Raw genomic sequence first — 16575 nt, forward strand, 5'->3', positions numbered from 1 at the left:
TGAGATCTATACTATGATTTTTTTCCTCTAGCCTTTCCTCTGCACCCTTTTGATTAAAGTTGAGAGTATTAACTGAAGAAGTAGAAGCAATGGAAAACTAGTTAAAGTTTCTTAGTACTTTATGGTCAACGAACTTCTAGTGAAAACATTTGTAATATTAACAGTAAAAACTTTTCTAGCTATAATATTTTATCGTTTTACTTGATGACCTCTAAAAGGCTTACTTATGCTCCCAAAGGAGTGGGGAAAAGAGTAAGAAGGTTTCAAAGACTTACACAATAATTCGTATAACCCTATCTACAATAATAAAGATCTGATAACCTCCCACTGCAGAAAAACAAAGGGATGGATAATTATGCTAACAGTTACATTTTATCACACAGTGGTCCCGACTTATCCACAGTTTTACTTTCCATGGTTCTGCTTTCTGTGGTTTCAGTTACCTGAGGTCAACTGCGGTCAGAAAATATCAAATGGAAAATTCCAGAAAAAAACAATTCAGAAGTTTTAAACTGTGCACCGCTGTTCCAATCAATATGATGAAATCTCACACCATCCCATTCTGTCCCACCGGAACGTGAATCATCCCTTTGTCCAGTGCACCCCTGCCCGTTAGTCACTCACAGCAGCCACCTCGGTTATCAGATGGGCAGTCCTGGCATCACAGTGCTTGTGTTCAAGTGACTGTTTTTATGTGACAATATTTTATTTAATACCGTCCCCAAAGCACAAGAGTAGTGATGCTGGCAATTCAGTTTTGACAAAGAGAAGCTGTAAGGTGCTTCTTTTAAGTGAAAAGGTGGAAGTTCTCACTAAGAGAAAAAATCATATGCTGAGGTTGCTATGATCTACAGTAAGAACGAATCTTCCAGGAGTGAAATTGGGATGAAGGAAAAAGAAATTTGTGCCAGTTTTGCTGCTGCACCTCAAACTGCAAAAGTTATGACTACAGTGCATGACAAGTGCTTAGTTTAGATGAAGAAGGCATTAGATTTGTGCAGTAAGATACTGAGAGAGAGAGAGAATGAGACCTATTCACATAACTTCCATTACAGCATACTGTTATAACTGTTCTATTTTACTATTAATTACTGTTGTTAATCCCTTACACACTGTGCCTAATTTATAAAATTAATCATAGGTATGTACAGGAAAAAACACAGTATATATAGGGTTCGGTACCACCTGTGGTTTCAGTCCACTGAGGGTGGTGGAACCTATCCCCTGCAGATAAGGGGAGGTTACTTACTGCATTAGTAATCTTACTTATTCACTATACTTCACCATGCATGTGAAGTATCTCATAATGATTTCTAAAAAGAAACATCACTGTCTTTATAAATCAGCATCACCACGAATATCACCTCCTAGTACAACAACCATCTACACTCATTTTCTTGGTTTTGTCTGTCACAGTATCTAGTTTATCCCCAGATTACTTTAGATGTCATCAATTACAGAAAAACCCCTACACAGAATAGATACTTTATAGCTGCATATGCTTATTCACCTAAGAAGTAAAGACCTCAAAGAGCATAAATGCAGTATAGCTTTATGTTATTTGGAATTTTATAGAAACCATTCCTTTAGGAAGAAATTTTGAGACTGACTTCCTCTTTTCACTTTACCTCAAGCCTGCCTTGACTGACTTTCCTTGCTATCTGAGAGTGTGCCGGTAAGAGTTAAAGGACTTATCATGAGACAATCACAACTAGCTAGTTTTAGGTTAGGGGGGAGAAGCGAGGGCTGTACTCCTCTGACTTGCATTGCATTACCTTTAAAACTAACACAACAAAAATTTTCTTTTACAAATCTATTCAAATGCAACTTACATTTAGTTCAAAATTAAACATATTAAATTAACACAATCAGAAACATTCTAAACCTAAACCAGGATTTTGATTTACTCGTTTAAAACTATCCTGGTCCATAAAGGATAAATAAACGACTTCAAATGCACTATCTGAAAATTCCAACACAGACAGAGAGGCAGCTCTCGACCAAATCAGACACTCACTATCAAATCATGCACCATAAAATCTGCACCTAAAAAGGGACCATAACTGCAGCTCTGAATGCCATGAGGCAGAAAAAGAACCTTCCAGGCTACTTTCTGGGATGAGGCCAGAAAATTAATGCCTGATATGTTGGACTAGTTGTAGCACCGACCAGTACTCAGGCTGGGTTTATTTGAGGACAGCCCTTTCCAAGGAGGTTTCTTACTCCTAGAATGTATAATAACTAAATAAATAAAGTTTTTATCATCTTACTACTCTATACTTGCCCAGCCCTGGGTCTCCCATCATTAATCAACCAACCCCACTGAGTCCACTGAAATCCTCTGCTCCTTGTTAAATTTCCCAAATCCTCAACTTTTTTTTCAAAAGTTGTCTCCCTGCTCTAAGTAAACCCAGGCTTTCCCAAAGGATACAATTTCCCCGAACGCTCTCCAGTGAAGTCCACTAATCCCCCAGCATCACAGAGTGGCAGGGAGAAGCATGGGCACCTCCAGGTTCCTCGATGCTGCTCCCATTTATTTATTTATTTTGCGGTATGCGAGCCTCCCACTGCTGTGGCCTCTCCCGTTGCGGAGCACAGGCTCCGGATGCACAGGCTCAGCGGCCATGGTTCAGGGGCCCAGCCGCTCCGCGGCATGTGGGATCTTCCCGGACCGGGGCACGAACCCGCGTCCCCTGCATCGGCAGGCAGACTCTCAACCACTGCGCCACCAGGGAAGCCCGCTGCTCCTATTTAAAGCTCACACTCCTCTTCACTCTCCCTCCGCACAGCTGCCATCTAGGGGCTCCCCCGCCACTCCCGCCCACTGAAGAAGTCTTCAGCACACGGCTGACAATAGATCTCTCCTTCAAATACCACTCTTGCCATAATCCTAGGATTTCAATGTCCGACTTCCTTGACGTCCGTAACTCCAACGCCCGCATCCTCCGGTCCATTTTAGCTATCCAGTTTACAAGACCACATCACCCAGGACTCTCCTCCCAGGCCTGACACACTGTCACTCACATTAACTGCTGCTCTTGCATCTCACTGAGTCCTCCACCTCCCTAACTTCTACGTTTTCTCCCAACCTGTCCATCCATTCTGAATTCTCTTCCTTCCTATCCAGGCTACATTCCTGGACCGATCATCCCAACTACTCCTTCACCTCCACCGTCAATTCACTTGCATCCCAGTAATACTGCTGTATCTACCCAGCAAAACTCTAACCCTAGAGCAGTCCAGTAATTCCTCCCTGCTCCTCCACTGCTAAAGGGAAAAGAAAAAGTTAGAGAAGGGAGAAGGAAGCAGAGGGAAGAAAGTGGGAGAAAGGAGGAGGGAGAGGAGGAGGAGAGAGAAAAGAATGTTACGTCACCTTGAAGACAGCTGGGCTCTTTTATCACCTCCTTTCCCATTTCCCCCAAAGACCAGTCTAGACCTTCATGATCCTCTCAAGCTCATGCCACACTCTCAGCATCTCAGCTACTTCATCTGCAATTTCAACATAACATCCACCTGACCCCACTGGGCCACCAGAATCTCAGTCTCTTGCTTCTTAGCAGAATGGCTGGAGGTTAACACAACTTAAAATAGATCTACTGCCAGTTAAAACCAGTACACTTCCCTATGCCATCAAAAGGCAAGCAAAATAATTCTGTGAACATAGGTACACTCGTGTGTTTTTAGGTTCCAACAGGGATCAGGAAATAACATGTACAAATAAACTTGTGGGAAATGTGAACATGTAATTAAACCTTTCTAGAGGCTGTTTACAAGATTATGTTCAAGACTATGAATTGTCTAACTATAAAGAACCCAGAATCCACTAATTTGCTATTTGTTTAGTAAACCCTTTCCCCAGTGAGAATAAAGATGTATACAACAATAAACTACCTTTTCCACTGTGTTAACACATGCACTAAAGGTATAAAGGACAGGCAAAAGCGTTCGTTGCCTCTGGACAACAGCGTCAAACCGTACTAGCGGTCAGTGTATTCTTCAGTGTCAGCGCTCTCAGACAAAAAAGAAAAATAAGAAAGCACATTTTTAAAACACTGGCTCACTTAGGAATGTCCCTGGTGACTTTTCATATGCTCAACCCTTGAGTATGTATCTTTGTACCATTCTGTGTGATGAAACAGGAAGGGGAGGCCCGGCTGCTGCGTCCTGGGTGTGATGCTGCTCCCAGGACAGCACTGGGTGCTCTGTGAGCTGCAAGCTGAATCAGGTACTTTTTTCACGGAACCCTATTCTTACTCGAGAGAAGAACTGACACACAAACTTGGTATTTGGCAGACATTTTCTTAAAAACAAATGAAATGAGTCATTTTAAGAGAATAAGGGGCCCTGATATCAAAAGCTTTGAGAACAGCTGACTCCAAGAAATGCTGGAGGAAACGAAACTGAAGTTCATTTAATGTGTCGTTTTCATTAAGTCTTACTATTCCTTCTCAGCCTACAAAACGAGTGAACTATTATTACATACCACTTCCTTAAACTCACACATGAAAGTGTGATCACTTGAAAGTGTGAAATGACACATAAGATTCCTTAGGAAGTTCTCACTTACCTTCATTTCGATAACGGTTTGCAGAGCTTTAGTTTTGGCAGAATCGGGGGCATTCTCAAATCTCCGATGCATCTCCTATACAAGAGAAGCAAAAAAGAGAGTAAGTGTCCTCCTTTTCACTCTCATTTTTTCAAGAGGAGAGTGGAGAGGCAAGGGAGTAGTAGTTACATGCAAAGATGACTACCCCGGCCTTGTAAGATACTCTGATCCACTTTGTCCTCCATGACCGTTCCCTGTGGACCAGGGAGCACACAGACTGCATTCAGGCTAAGGGGCACAGAAGGGTCCCCATCTCTGCACACCTGGTTATACACGGTAAGTCACACAGACCCCAGCCACCACAAGAGGTGAAGCTCCGGCACATCCCCATGTGTGTGTCACTCTTCCACAGGACTCTGAGACATATTATCAGAACTCCAAACAATCCAAAAAGGGGATTAGAAATAGTCCCTTTTTAAAAGGAGAAATCAGGACTTCCCTGGTGGCGCAGTGGTTAGGAATCCGCCTGCCGATGCAGGGGACACGGGTTCGAGCCCTGGTCCGGGAAGATTCCACATGCCGCAGAGCAACTAAGCCCGTGCACCACAACTACTGAGCCTGCGCTCTAGAGCCCATGAGCCACAACTACTGAAGCCCGTGCGCCTAGAGCCTGTGCTCCGCAACAAGAGAGGCCACCGCAATGAGAAGCCCGTGCACCGCAATGAAGAGTAGCCCCTGCTCACCGTAACTGGAGAAAGCCCACGCGCAGCAACGAAGACCCAACACAGCCAAAAATAAATAAATTTATTTAAAAAAAAAAGAAAAAGGAGAAATCAAAGTAGCCACAGTCCACACTGCACAAAACAACTGAAAGCATTTGTTTTGACGACCTCCTTTGCATAGCATCCTCCCCCAGAGCAACAACCACCGGGCTACCCACGATGGAAATCTCTCTCTAGAGGGGCTACGATCAGAAAGAAAAAGAAGGTAAGACTGCTGAACAAGTTTCCTAAACAGTCTACCTGTAGCAAATAGCAGAAAAACATAGCTATTTTTTTCAACCCAAATGTCAGTGCGTTCAGGATCAGAAAGGAAAGAAGGAGATGGTAGAATATCACAGTTAGGGTCTTCAAGGATCCCCCTGAAGTCACCAGACCTCCTCAGGCTATCCTCTTGTCAGATTCCGTCGATGTCTCTGAGTCAGCCAGTACTTCCAGAGTACCCCGGTACAGCCCCTAGTGATGGCAGAGAATACAGATGGAGACTTCCCATCTGAACAGTGCTGGTGAAACTCTAGCCCTGCCCTTGCTCTGCCCATCTGACATGTATATAGATGTTTACTAGGTCACTCAAACGTATTTCATTCAAAACAAAACTCGTGATTTTCTCCTCTTTAACCTAGCCCCTCCTCTGAAGATTGATGAGTCTTGCCCATCTCCTTAAATGGCATTGCCCTGCCGGTGGTTCAAGCCAAACAGCAGTGTCTCCTTGTGTCTTCCTCACACACCTTCACTTCCTACCACCTTCTAGAGCAGGTCCTAATTGTTCCAGCTTCAAAAGAGTTCTTGAATTTATCATTTCACTCCACTTCCAGTCTAGTTTAAGCCTAGATTACTACAACAGCCTCGAGTTAAGTTTCCTTTCATTTTCTCTGTCCATTTTAAAGAAAGCAATGGTGTACTCTAGATAAGGCATCAACAAATCATGGCAATAGTCTGTTTTCAATCCTTCAACGAGTTTCCTATTTACTTCTCACCCTCTACCAGGTCAACACAATCTGATCGTAACAGACAGAAGACTAGCCCTCCTGTCATAACTATGTTAAAATTAGACAAAAATGCATAAAGCAACTGTTTTCAGACACTGGAAAACAAGCAGCACAGGACTATGATCCTTGAGAGAAGAGAAACTAACAAGGTTATGGTCCGGACTTGCTATCCAATATGTGACGCAGGGAGAGGAAGACCAAACGGAAAACAGCAGTCCCGCAGAGCTCAGAAGACAGATCAGTGGGTAAGAGTCCCAAAGACAGTAGAAATGTGCAGAGCAGAACGACACAGAGGAAGACGCTAGCCAGAAAAGCAGCAGTGTCTGATCTGACAGGGGTCCCCTGGAGTCTTTGACCAAATACTAAGCCTGCATGTACAGGGAAAGACTCCACAGTGTCAAAGAACAACTACTGGGGACAGAACAACTACCAGAGAGCTACGAGTCGAGCAACTACCTGAACTCACGTGGGGCTGGGAAGAATTCAAGCTCCAAAGAGCCAGAGTGGAGAGAACATCAGAGGCACTGAGCAGAGACACCAGGAAGGCCACATCTTAGGAGCAGAGACAGTCTAGCCCTGGAGGGGAGGCTACCTAGACTAGAGCCAACAGAGTGTAAAAGCAAGTCTCCTTAAGGATCGAGTTAATCCACAATTAACCCCTGCAAGATAAAACACTTCATTAAGACAGTAAAATGCAGAACACATTAATCCAGGACAAAATCTGAACAATTAGTTCAGGCCATAATCACCTCTCACCTGCATTAAAACAACAAATTCATCAGTTAACCCCCCAGCCTCTAGTTTGTCCACACTGAATCTACTCCCTACACTGTAAACAGGTGACAAATTGGGCACACAGATATTTAATAATATGTTTAATAAATGACTGCAAACTTTAAAATGTAACAAAAATAAAATGAATCCTGCTAATTGTAAATAATCATCACCTCTTAATAAAGTCCTCTATCCTACACTTCACATTTTTCACTTAATATTTCTGCATCTACTTGAAATACTAAAACTGCATTTCTTTGAAATATCTCACAATTCAGACCCTGAACTAATTTCATCCGACGCCTTTCCCATTACCTACTTCCAAATGAGGGAAATTTCCAAATGCTTTACGGTGAAACTATTACAATTTCATTTTAAACTCTAGCAAGCATATCAGCAATATATAAGGAAAGATATCCATTTGAATTAAAAAAAATCCTCCTCTGCTAAGGAACTAGGGTGCACTTTAAACCATTCGCAGGCATAAAGCTTTCCCGTTAAGATCTTGTAAAACCTATCAGTCGTAACAGATTTCCATTCAAAGGCCTGCGCATTAAAGCTCATTATGAACACATCCTGCAGTCAGTGGGCTGACCAACTCCCCTTTCCCAGAGAGCACATCGAGCCTCTGACTCCTGCACTGTTAATAAAGGAAGAGGACTCTGGGAATAAAACAGAATGTAGCATTCAGACAAATGTGAGAAGTCGAATGTGCTAGTGCTTGCTGTATTTCCCTCTTTTTAGCCTGAAAATTTGCACTGCACAGAAATTAAAGTACAGGCAGAATTATCTGGATCTTGTTATACTGCCAACTGTGGTACACGGTAGAAAATGTGTTCAGTTCCTCTCACTGACTTACTAAAGAATAATGACTAGAGAAAGAAAACAAACAAGTTAGGAACAAAATTTATCCGTTGTTAGTAGTTTCTTTCTTTTTAAAAGTAAGTCAACATTTACTTACACAACTGAGAGAAAGGAGCATTTGTGACTGAAAAGTAGTACTTATGTCTGAAATTTCTTTCTTTCAAGTTTCAGGTTTTAGCCTCCAGCACACCCTTGGTTCAAGGGTAGACGTCCCTTCAGCAGATTTCAATCCTCCACACAAGTTCTGGCTTTACTGTACTCCACACGGAGAAGTGAAGAAGGAACCCTCTCTACTCTTCCTGTACCTCAACTCCGCCGTTGTAAGACAGCACTGCACTTTGACCCTTTACCATCTCAAGTAACGGCATGCTGGAGAAAACATATCTTCCTGTCAAAATGGAAATGAGGTACAAATGACACACCAAAAAAAAGATGAAGAAGGATAACCTGAATCAAGTTATGTGATGCAACTGTTCACACTTCCAAGTTATGCGATGCAACTGTTCACACTTTCCAAAATCACTAGGAAAGGGCAAACTAACTAGGGACCCTTTTTCTTTTTTAATTCTTCCTACTCTTTTGTCCAAGGTTTCTATTTTTTTTCTATATATGTTTATTTCTCTTTTTTTCCCTCTAACCTCCTCTGCTTTTACCTTACAACTGCCAAAGATACAGATAGGCATTCCTCAGACATGTTAGAGCCAGAATTCCTAGCCTAGAACCTAGTTAAAGAGTAGGGCTTTTAAACCTCAAACACTGCTGCAAATCTTATCATGAGAGCAGTTGTACTAAACAAGGTTTGTTGACTGAAATATTATAGAGACAAAACTTAACATACGTGTAAATGATTTAAAACAAATTAGTATTTTAATTTCTTTTTTTTTTTTGGCCGTGTTGTGCATCATGCGGATCTTAGTTCCCCGACCAGGAATCGAACCCATGGCCCCTGCAATGGAAGCGCAGAGTCCTAACGACTGGACCGCTAGGGAATTCCCAACAAATTAGTATTTTATTCATCACAATAGGATCTACATTTCAAAAAAACAGGAGCACATATAGAACTGAAATATTTATTCAGCCTATAGACAATGCTTGGTATGCATATGGATAGCCGATCCAAAAATTCCATAGCCAATTCAGGTATGTTCTGCCAACACACTGAGAACCAAAGTTTGGTGTATCACAGAATCACCTGTAAAGCCTGTTAAAACTCCATACGCCTGGCCCCAGGCACTAACCACGTCTTGACTGTAGTTCAGTATGTGTCCAATAGATGTCTTCACGCTTCTATCCATCAAAGGAAAGGCACTCCAGTAAACAACACAAAATCTAACAATAAGTCACGTAACAATGTAATTTCAGTACAAACAGAAAATACAATGCTTAATTTAATTTTTGTTTCTCTTCTTTGGCTTTTATTTGGGGGAATTATTTACCTGCTAGCTACAGAATCATGTTCATAAACAAAATGGAAAACTAATCACAAATGTTCCTGGATATGAATGCCATTTTAATGTTACTGTATTTCATCAAATCTAAGATGCCACTGATTGTAAGGCAAACCACTGTTTAATGTGCTGGAAAGAAAAGAAGGAAATGCCTCCAAATAAACCATGACCCAAGCTTCTATCATTCAGAATTTTTATTTTATACTGATTGCAAGACCCTTTTTTACTTATTTAACCATAAAGTTTAATCATATATCATTTTGAACTGTTTTATAACTTTCTCCATACCAATAACTGTTTGTTTCAATGCTGATTCACAGCATAATATTACTGAAGACATAATGAACAACAGCTAAAGTTAACATGAGAAAGAGCAAAAATGCTCACAACATTGACTAAAATGAGCAGCTGTTAACTGTTTTTGAGTACACAGGCAAACAAATAGAGCAGGACTGCGGCCTTGATGACAGAGATTTTAAGATGCCATCAAGGATAAGACTTGTTAACTCAATTTCATACTGTTGAGATGGGAAAAACTATGAGCCTTGGAATTGATGAAAACCCACTTTTTTAAAAGATGGACAATAATCCAATAATAATAAAACCTATGGATACCCCAGTGTTGCCAGCTCTCAATTCTTTCTGCCTTTCTTGACACACCAGTGATATAATGTACAATAGCCATTTCAAGTCACCACTCACCCAACCTACAGTTGTTAAGTTCTTTATTAGACTTCCTTGTTCACTCGTAATTCTCCCTCCCCCATTTATTCTCAACACAGCCAGAGTAAATTTTAAAAGCTATACTAGATCACTCCCTTGATTAAACATTGGCACAGTTTTCTCTTGTACTTTGAATAAAATTTTTGCATTACCTGCAGGGATCCTGAAGCAAGTGCTTTGTCTCCTAGAGGGCATGGGTTTTTGTTTTGTTCACTGCTACTGTATTTCCCTGTGCTCTGCACATGGGTTAGGGCCCAATAAATATCTGATGAATGGAATGAGTGACTCTGGCCCTCGCTACCTCTTCAACCTCTCATCTCATGCCTGTCTTCCCCTTAAACAATATGCTTTTGTCCTCTAGTCTCCTTACTGTCTCCTGAAAACTCCTTCTCATCAGGCCTTTGAAACTGTTAACCTTCTTCATGAAATGATTTTACCCAAATGCTCAGCAAGACTGTTTCAACCTTCTTCAGATCTCCCTTAAAGGGCACCTCCTCAAAGATGCTTACCCTGTTTATCCCCTCTCCCAACATAATTAGACTCAACTAATTTATTTCCTCTCATAATTATCAGTTTATTGTCTCTCACCAGATTTTTAAGTTCTAGGAGGGCACAGACCATGTGTTCTGACATGAAAAATGTATACCCAGCGTGTATCCCAAGGTCACATACATTCTAGAAGCTCAATGGATGTTTGTTGAGTAATGAGCAAAGAAAGGCTGTGCCGAGTGCCTCTAGCACCTTGTCACTCTGGAAACGAAACATCGAGCCACAATGTTACAAAGCTTTACTCCAAATTACCATTTTAGCTTCTGTTACCTGTATTTTCTAACATACACAAATTTAATTGTTTAAGGCTCTTGCTATGGCAATAAAAGATTCTTTCCTGTCTCAAGATTGTATTAAAACCTTTTTCTTACATTCTCTTCTAGTGTTGTTATTTTTTAAGAAGTAGCTCTTTATTTCACCTAGAACTTCACTTGATGTAACTATGTACTGTTTTCCAAATAGATGGCGATTATCCCCAAACATGATTCATATGCTTAAAACTCTATTATTTCTGGGTTCTATTCCGTCTCATCAATCTAGCTATCTATTACTGTGCCAGTACCACACATTTTAATATCACTGGGTTTAAAACACATATATCATGAGCTGCTTAAACAAGTGTCCCCGCACTGTTCTTCTTGCAAAGAAACTGCAACATCATTTGGGCACGTGTCAAGAATATTCCTATCGGGATTACATTAAATTCACAGAGTTGGGGGAAAGCAGCATCTTTATATTAATGTTCCCATCTACATTGTAATGAAAATTTAGCCCTATCCTTTCCATTACCGTTACTGATATTATTTATTTCATTTTCCTTATCTAATGGCACTGCCTAACACTTCCAGAATAATGTAAATACTGATGAACACAGCTGTCTTTGCCTCTCCCTAACTTTAATGGATGCGTCTTAGTGTACGTCAGAGTAAGCACAATTCTGGCTACTAGTTTAAAATATGTTTATAATACACATTTACTGAGTTGTTTTATTTAAATAATGCTATAAAAGTGTCATTCAATTCTTATTTTTAGTTCACTTGGTTTAGTTTTCAAAGTGTCTGTAACATTTTATCTAATGTCTTTGAGACAGCTATCAAACACTACAAGGTTGTCTTTTCCTTTCACCTATTACAAATCATAACTGTGAATGCCATATTGAGCCGTTCTGGATTCCTAGAATAAACTCCTTTGGGTCAGAATATTATCCTTTTATCATAATGCTGATTTTATCTGCCAATATCTTATTTATAACTTCTACATCTAAACTCATAAGCAAAACTGGTTTGGGGTTTTAGTTTGTTTTCTAACCTTCATTAGGTTTTAGTATCCAGTGGTCACACTGGAGAAAAAAGAATTGGAAAAGCTATCCTTCTTTCTGTAAGCTCCAGGCTTAAACTTCTTTCCCTACATTTCAACTTATTCAACCAACATTTCTTGAGTACCCACTGTGCATTTGTTAGACACTGACAAGATAAAATTTCACATATATATATATATATATATATATATATATATATATATATATATATCTCCACATCCTTGGTGCAAAAAATTAAGTGAACAATGAAGAAACACACATGGAAGTATACTATAATATTACTGGCTCATCTACATATATGTATAGAGCTGCACGAGGAAGAAGTCACAGAAGAACTGAAATTTGAGCTAAGTCTTGAAGGCAAGTAGGAGAAAAAGAAAGGGGAACCAGCATTCTAAACATGTGTTCCTGAAGCAATCACTTCTACTTGCTCTTAAATAATTTTAATCCATAGGACTGTGTTTCCTGTAAGATGATGCTACATTACTAATAGCAACTGGAATTGTGTATTGATACAACTGACAAGGCCTATATTTCTTTCCACATTATGTTCAGAAGTGGGACTTGTTTTTTTTGTAGAGCTTGTTACTTCAAAATTAGTCTTAAATTCAATTTTTTTCCTACTACTTGTTCAAATTCACCATATTTCTGGTTGTTCTCTGCCAGAATAACACTGTGGCTTTTCATAATCCTTAACTATTCACTATTTATTAACTCTAAAACTCAAAAATAAATGGGCAGAAGTTGAAATATTCAGAACAGAAGGAGTAAAAACATAACATTCAAAGTTCATCACGATGCTGGTAGGGTTTTCCTGCTGCATGCTATTTGATTTGAGATGATCACACCTTCTCTAACAATGTTCTATGGCCTGGCTCCAGGTTACCTCATTAAAATATAAACTCTTTAAAGTAAAATGAAAGAAACTCAGGATAGTGCCTACAACACAGTAGTTGTTGATAGAAAATTTTCTAAAACAATACAGTCCAGTAATTTGAAGACTGTAACATACATAGCTGCAGATTAACCGTAAAAATACAGTATATGCTTCTGGGAGGATAAACTGGTCCAATCACTCTGGGAGACAAGACTGATATTCAGAGTTTTGAAAACGTACACACGCTGAGCAGATTCATTTCTGGAAATTTATGCTAAAGAAAAAAATTAATGTACAGGGATATATGGCTAGGGATATTCACTGCAGCACAGTTTTATAATAATGAAAAATTAACAGTAGTCTAAATTTTCAACAGTAAGAAATATAAATAACTGCAACAGAACATTATAAATTCAATTGAAATTACAAAACTCTACATGTGCTGACAAAGAAAGAAAGATGGTCAAGACAAATTATTAAGAAAAGCGGGTAACATTACATTATGCATCGCTGCACTACCTAATACAGTAGCCACTACCTACACAGAGATACTTAAATTTAAATTTGATTAATTAAATTTAATTTTAAATTAGTTATATTTAAATAAAATTTAAAATTCAGTTCCTCAGTCACACTAACCACATTTCCACTACTCAACAGTCACATGTAGCCAGTGGCTACCACATTGCAGAGAGCAGATACAGACCGCTTCCATCATCAGGGGAAGTTGCTGTTTACCATACTGCAGAGAGCAGATACAGACCGCTTCCACCATCGGGGAAGTTGCTGCTTTGCTGCTTTTAACTGCCTTCCTCACACTTCATTTAAAAAGGGATTATTCAGACTGGCACTAAAATAGTTCTGGGATTTTATTTTCCCCCTATCCAAACGTGAAAATTATCTGAAGACTCTGACCTCATATAGGGAAGTAGAGCTGTCATTTTTTTTAATTCAATGTAAGATGAATTCTTCACTTAAGCTTTCTTAAAATGAAGCATTACATAGAAAAGTGAAAAATTATCAGTAGTCACAGTAGTCAGCTGAAGTCTGAGGTTCCTCTCTAAAAATAAGTGACAGCATACCTCTGTATCATTCCCTCTAGCTGTGCCTCCAGGGCAGCAAATATATATATTTTTTATTTTATTTATTTATTTTTGGCTGCATTGGGTCTTCGTTGCTACATGCGGGCTTTCTCTAGTTGCGGCGAGCGGGGACTACTCTTCATTGCGGTGCGCGGGCCTCTCATTGTGGTGGCCTCTCTTGTTGCGGAGCACGGGCTCCAGGCACATGGGCTCAGTAGCTGTGGCTTGAGGGCTCTAGAGCACAGGCTCAGCAGTTGTGGTGCACAGGCTTAGTTGCTCCGCGGCATGTGGGATCTTCCCGGACCAGGCCTCGAACCCATGTCCCCTGCATTGGCAGGCAGATTCTTAACCACTATGCCACCAGGGAAGCCCAGCAAATAATTTCTATCACGTATCTTTTACAGCAAGACAACAGTTTCCATGGAAACCACAGGGCAAACATCCATTACTGCTGCCTAGGACTTTATAAGCACACCGAAAATGAGGGAATCGCTTACCTTCAATTATTTTTTTTTTTTTTACCTTCAATTATTAATATTTTAAAATTGAGCAGTAGTTAGCTACTCTAATTCTGGTTTTGTTGTGTGTGTCTCTATGAACAAATCAAGAGATGAAAAACAAATCAAGAAAATTCTGTGCCCCTCTAGCAACAAAATGAGTCTACAGAAGTCAGGAGGGGGAAAAAAGAAACCAAGAAAGGTATTAAGCCAGTATACATGCCAGCCAATGTCATCTCATACAAGACAGCAAATCAGAACAGAAATCAGTGCAGAATTTAGGTAAGAAAGAAGAAATTCCCTTGCACTAGTTCAGGAGAGCATATAAATTTATCTAGGTCAAAATGCTGACTAATCAGGAAAAAAAGACAGTCGTAACAACTGAGAAAGTGGCCACTCACCTCTCTCAACAGAGCGTTCTCTTTTTCCTTCTGCTCCAAAAGGCTTTCGAGGTGGTGGACGTGCATCTCTGCCTCTGCCAGTCTCCTTGTTCTCTCATGGTCCTCCTCAGTAGCCTTAGCAGAAAGCCCCTTGCTCTGCAACATCTCCAGAAGCTTCTTGATGGATTCGTCCCGAGCGTTCAGGGTTTGCTTCTGCGTCTCAATCCGCAGCTCCATCTCCTCCAGAGTCTTTCGAAGGAGGAACAGCTCCTTGGCCTGCCGCTCGTGCTCAGTGTGCAGCCTCTGAAAGTTCTCCTCCGTCAGCTCTGTCACACAAGGCTCACCAGTCCTACTGTTACTATCCTGTTGAAACAGCTGGTTCAGGTCCCTCTGGATCCGCAATTCATCCTGGAGAGCCTGGATTGTCATTTGCATGTGCTGGTATAAAGACAAAAAGGAAAACCCAAATGAGCTTTCCTCCTCAAGTAGCAGAAACAAAGCAGATTGCGGGGAGTGAGAAAGCCGCTACCACAGCTCTCAGAACCCTGCATTTAGCAAATGAGGATTCACATTATTCTGTTTTACACTGTCTTTAAAAATGATTGAGATAATCTGTAAAATGTCAGTAATTTAATTTGTGTTTATTACCAACAGGAAACAAGGTAAGTCTGGCAGCTCCTCACTTTGCTTGACTAAATAAAGACACTGTTCAAGATTAACAGAAGGTATTACATGGAACTGAAGGTGAGGAGAGGGAAAATCTATAGGAATACGGACACATCATACAAAAAATTTCACCAAAAAACAAACGATGTCAAAATACAAAATGACTTTTAAGTGTTTTACAATTAAGTTAGCACATTAAATAATAAACATATGAGTGCATGCCAGAACGTGCTTTGCACTCCTTATGTGTTAATTCATTTAATCCTCACTATAACACATGTACTATTATTCAAATTTTATTGATGATGACACCATGCATGCAGAGACTTAAATAACTCACCCCAAGATCACACAGTAAGTAACAGAGCTGGCATTCGAATTAAAGCAATTCTCGCAGCCCACTGAAGCTAGTACCCAAAGGTAATAAGATAACTTGAAGCTTTAAAAACAAAACACAAAAAACTGAGGCTGTGTGAGCTATTTATACAGAAGATAACAATATAAGTGAGTAATTTGAGTAATTAAATGAAAATGTTAGTGCAGATAAGCTAGTAAAATGTTTCAGAGGGTATATCTTTAGCCTGTATCCCTAACGAAGGTATATGAACCTTTAATTTGAATGGATAAATTCTAGAACATTATACAAAGAACCTAAAAGGAAGTTACATCAAGAATCATGTTTTTAGAAATGAAGAAGCAACAATAGAAAATCACTCTTTGTATTCAAGGTATTCAAGGTCTGGCAGTGTGCCGCAGTGGAAGGAAACTAACCCACAGTCGGAAGACATGAGTTTTAGTTCCAGCTCTCACACTAAAGAGCAACCTGATTTGGAACACATCGCCTTCTTTCTGGGTTTCAGGTTCCTCATATTTAAAATGAGGATATAAATGCCTGCACCATCTTTTCAAAGAGCTAATAGTATCATTGAAATCTTTGTGGCATATATGTTAAAACATACATTGTTTAAAACTTTTGGCAAACTGCAAAACAGCAGTAAATATCTCAAGGAAACGATCTGGCAAGTGTACAAAGACGCTCATTGTTGTTTATACCAGTGACAGAATTAGAAACAACCTAAATGG

At 40.0% G+C, this 16575-nt stretch overlaps 1 protein-coding gene across 12 annotated transcripts in view; it reads right to left on the bottom strand.

The window, feature by feature from the left end:
* The window catches only part of ERC1 (ELKS/RAB6-interacting/CAST family member 1), a 393839-nt gene that overhangs the window by 291702 nt on the left and 85562 nt on the right, over positions 1 to 16575 (bottom strand). For all 12 annotated transcript variants that reach the window (XM_033404157.2, XM_004278987.3, XM_049694824.1 and 9 more), the window contains 2 exons: positions 14848 to 15264; positions 4568 to 4642 (listed from right to left, as the gene is read on the bottom strand). In XM_033404157.2, coding sequence (XP_033260048.1) covers positions 4568 to 4642; positions 14848 to 15264 — 492 coding nt within the window. The remainder of the gene's footprint in view (positions 1 to 4567; positions 4643 to 14847; positions 15265 to 16575) is intronic.

This window comes from Orcinus orca, chromosome 11, assembly GCF_937001465.1.
Source record: "Orcinus orca chromosome 11, mOrcOrc1.1, whole genome shotgun sequence".
Classification (NCBI taxonomy): domain Eukaryota; kingdom Metazoa; phylum Chordata; class Mammalia; order Artiodactyla; family Delphinidae; genus Orcinus; species Orcinus orca.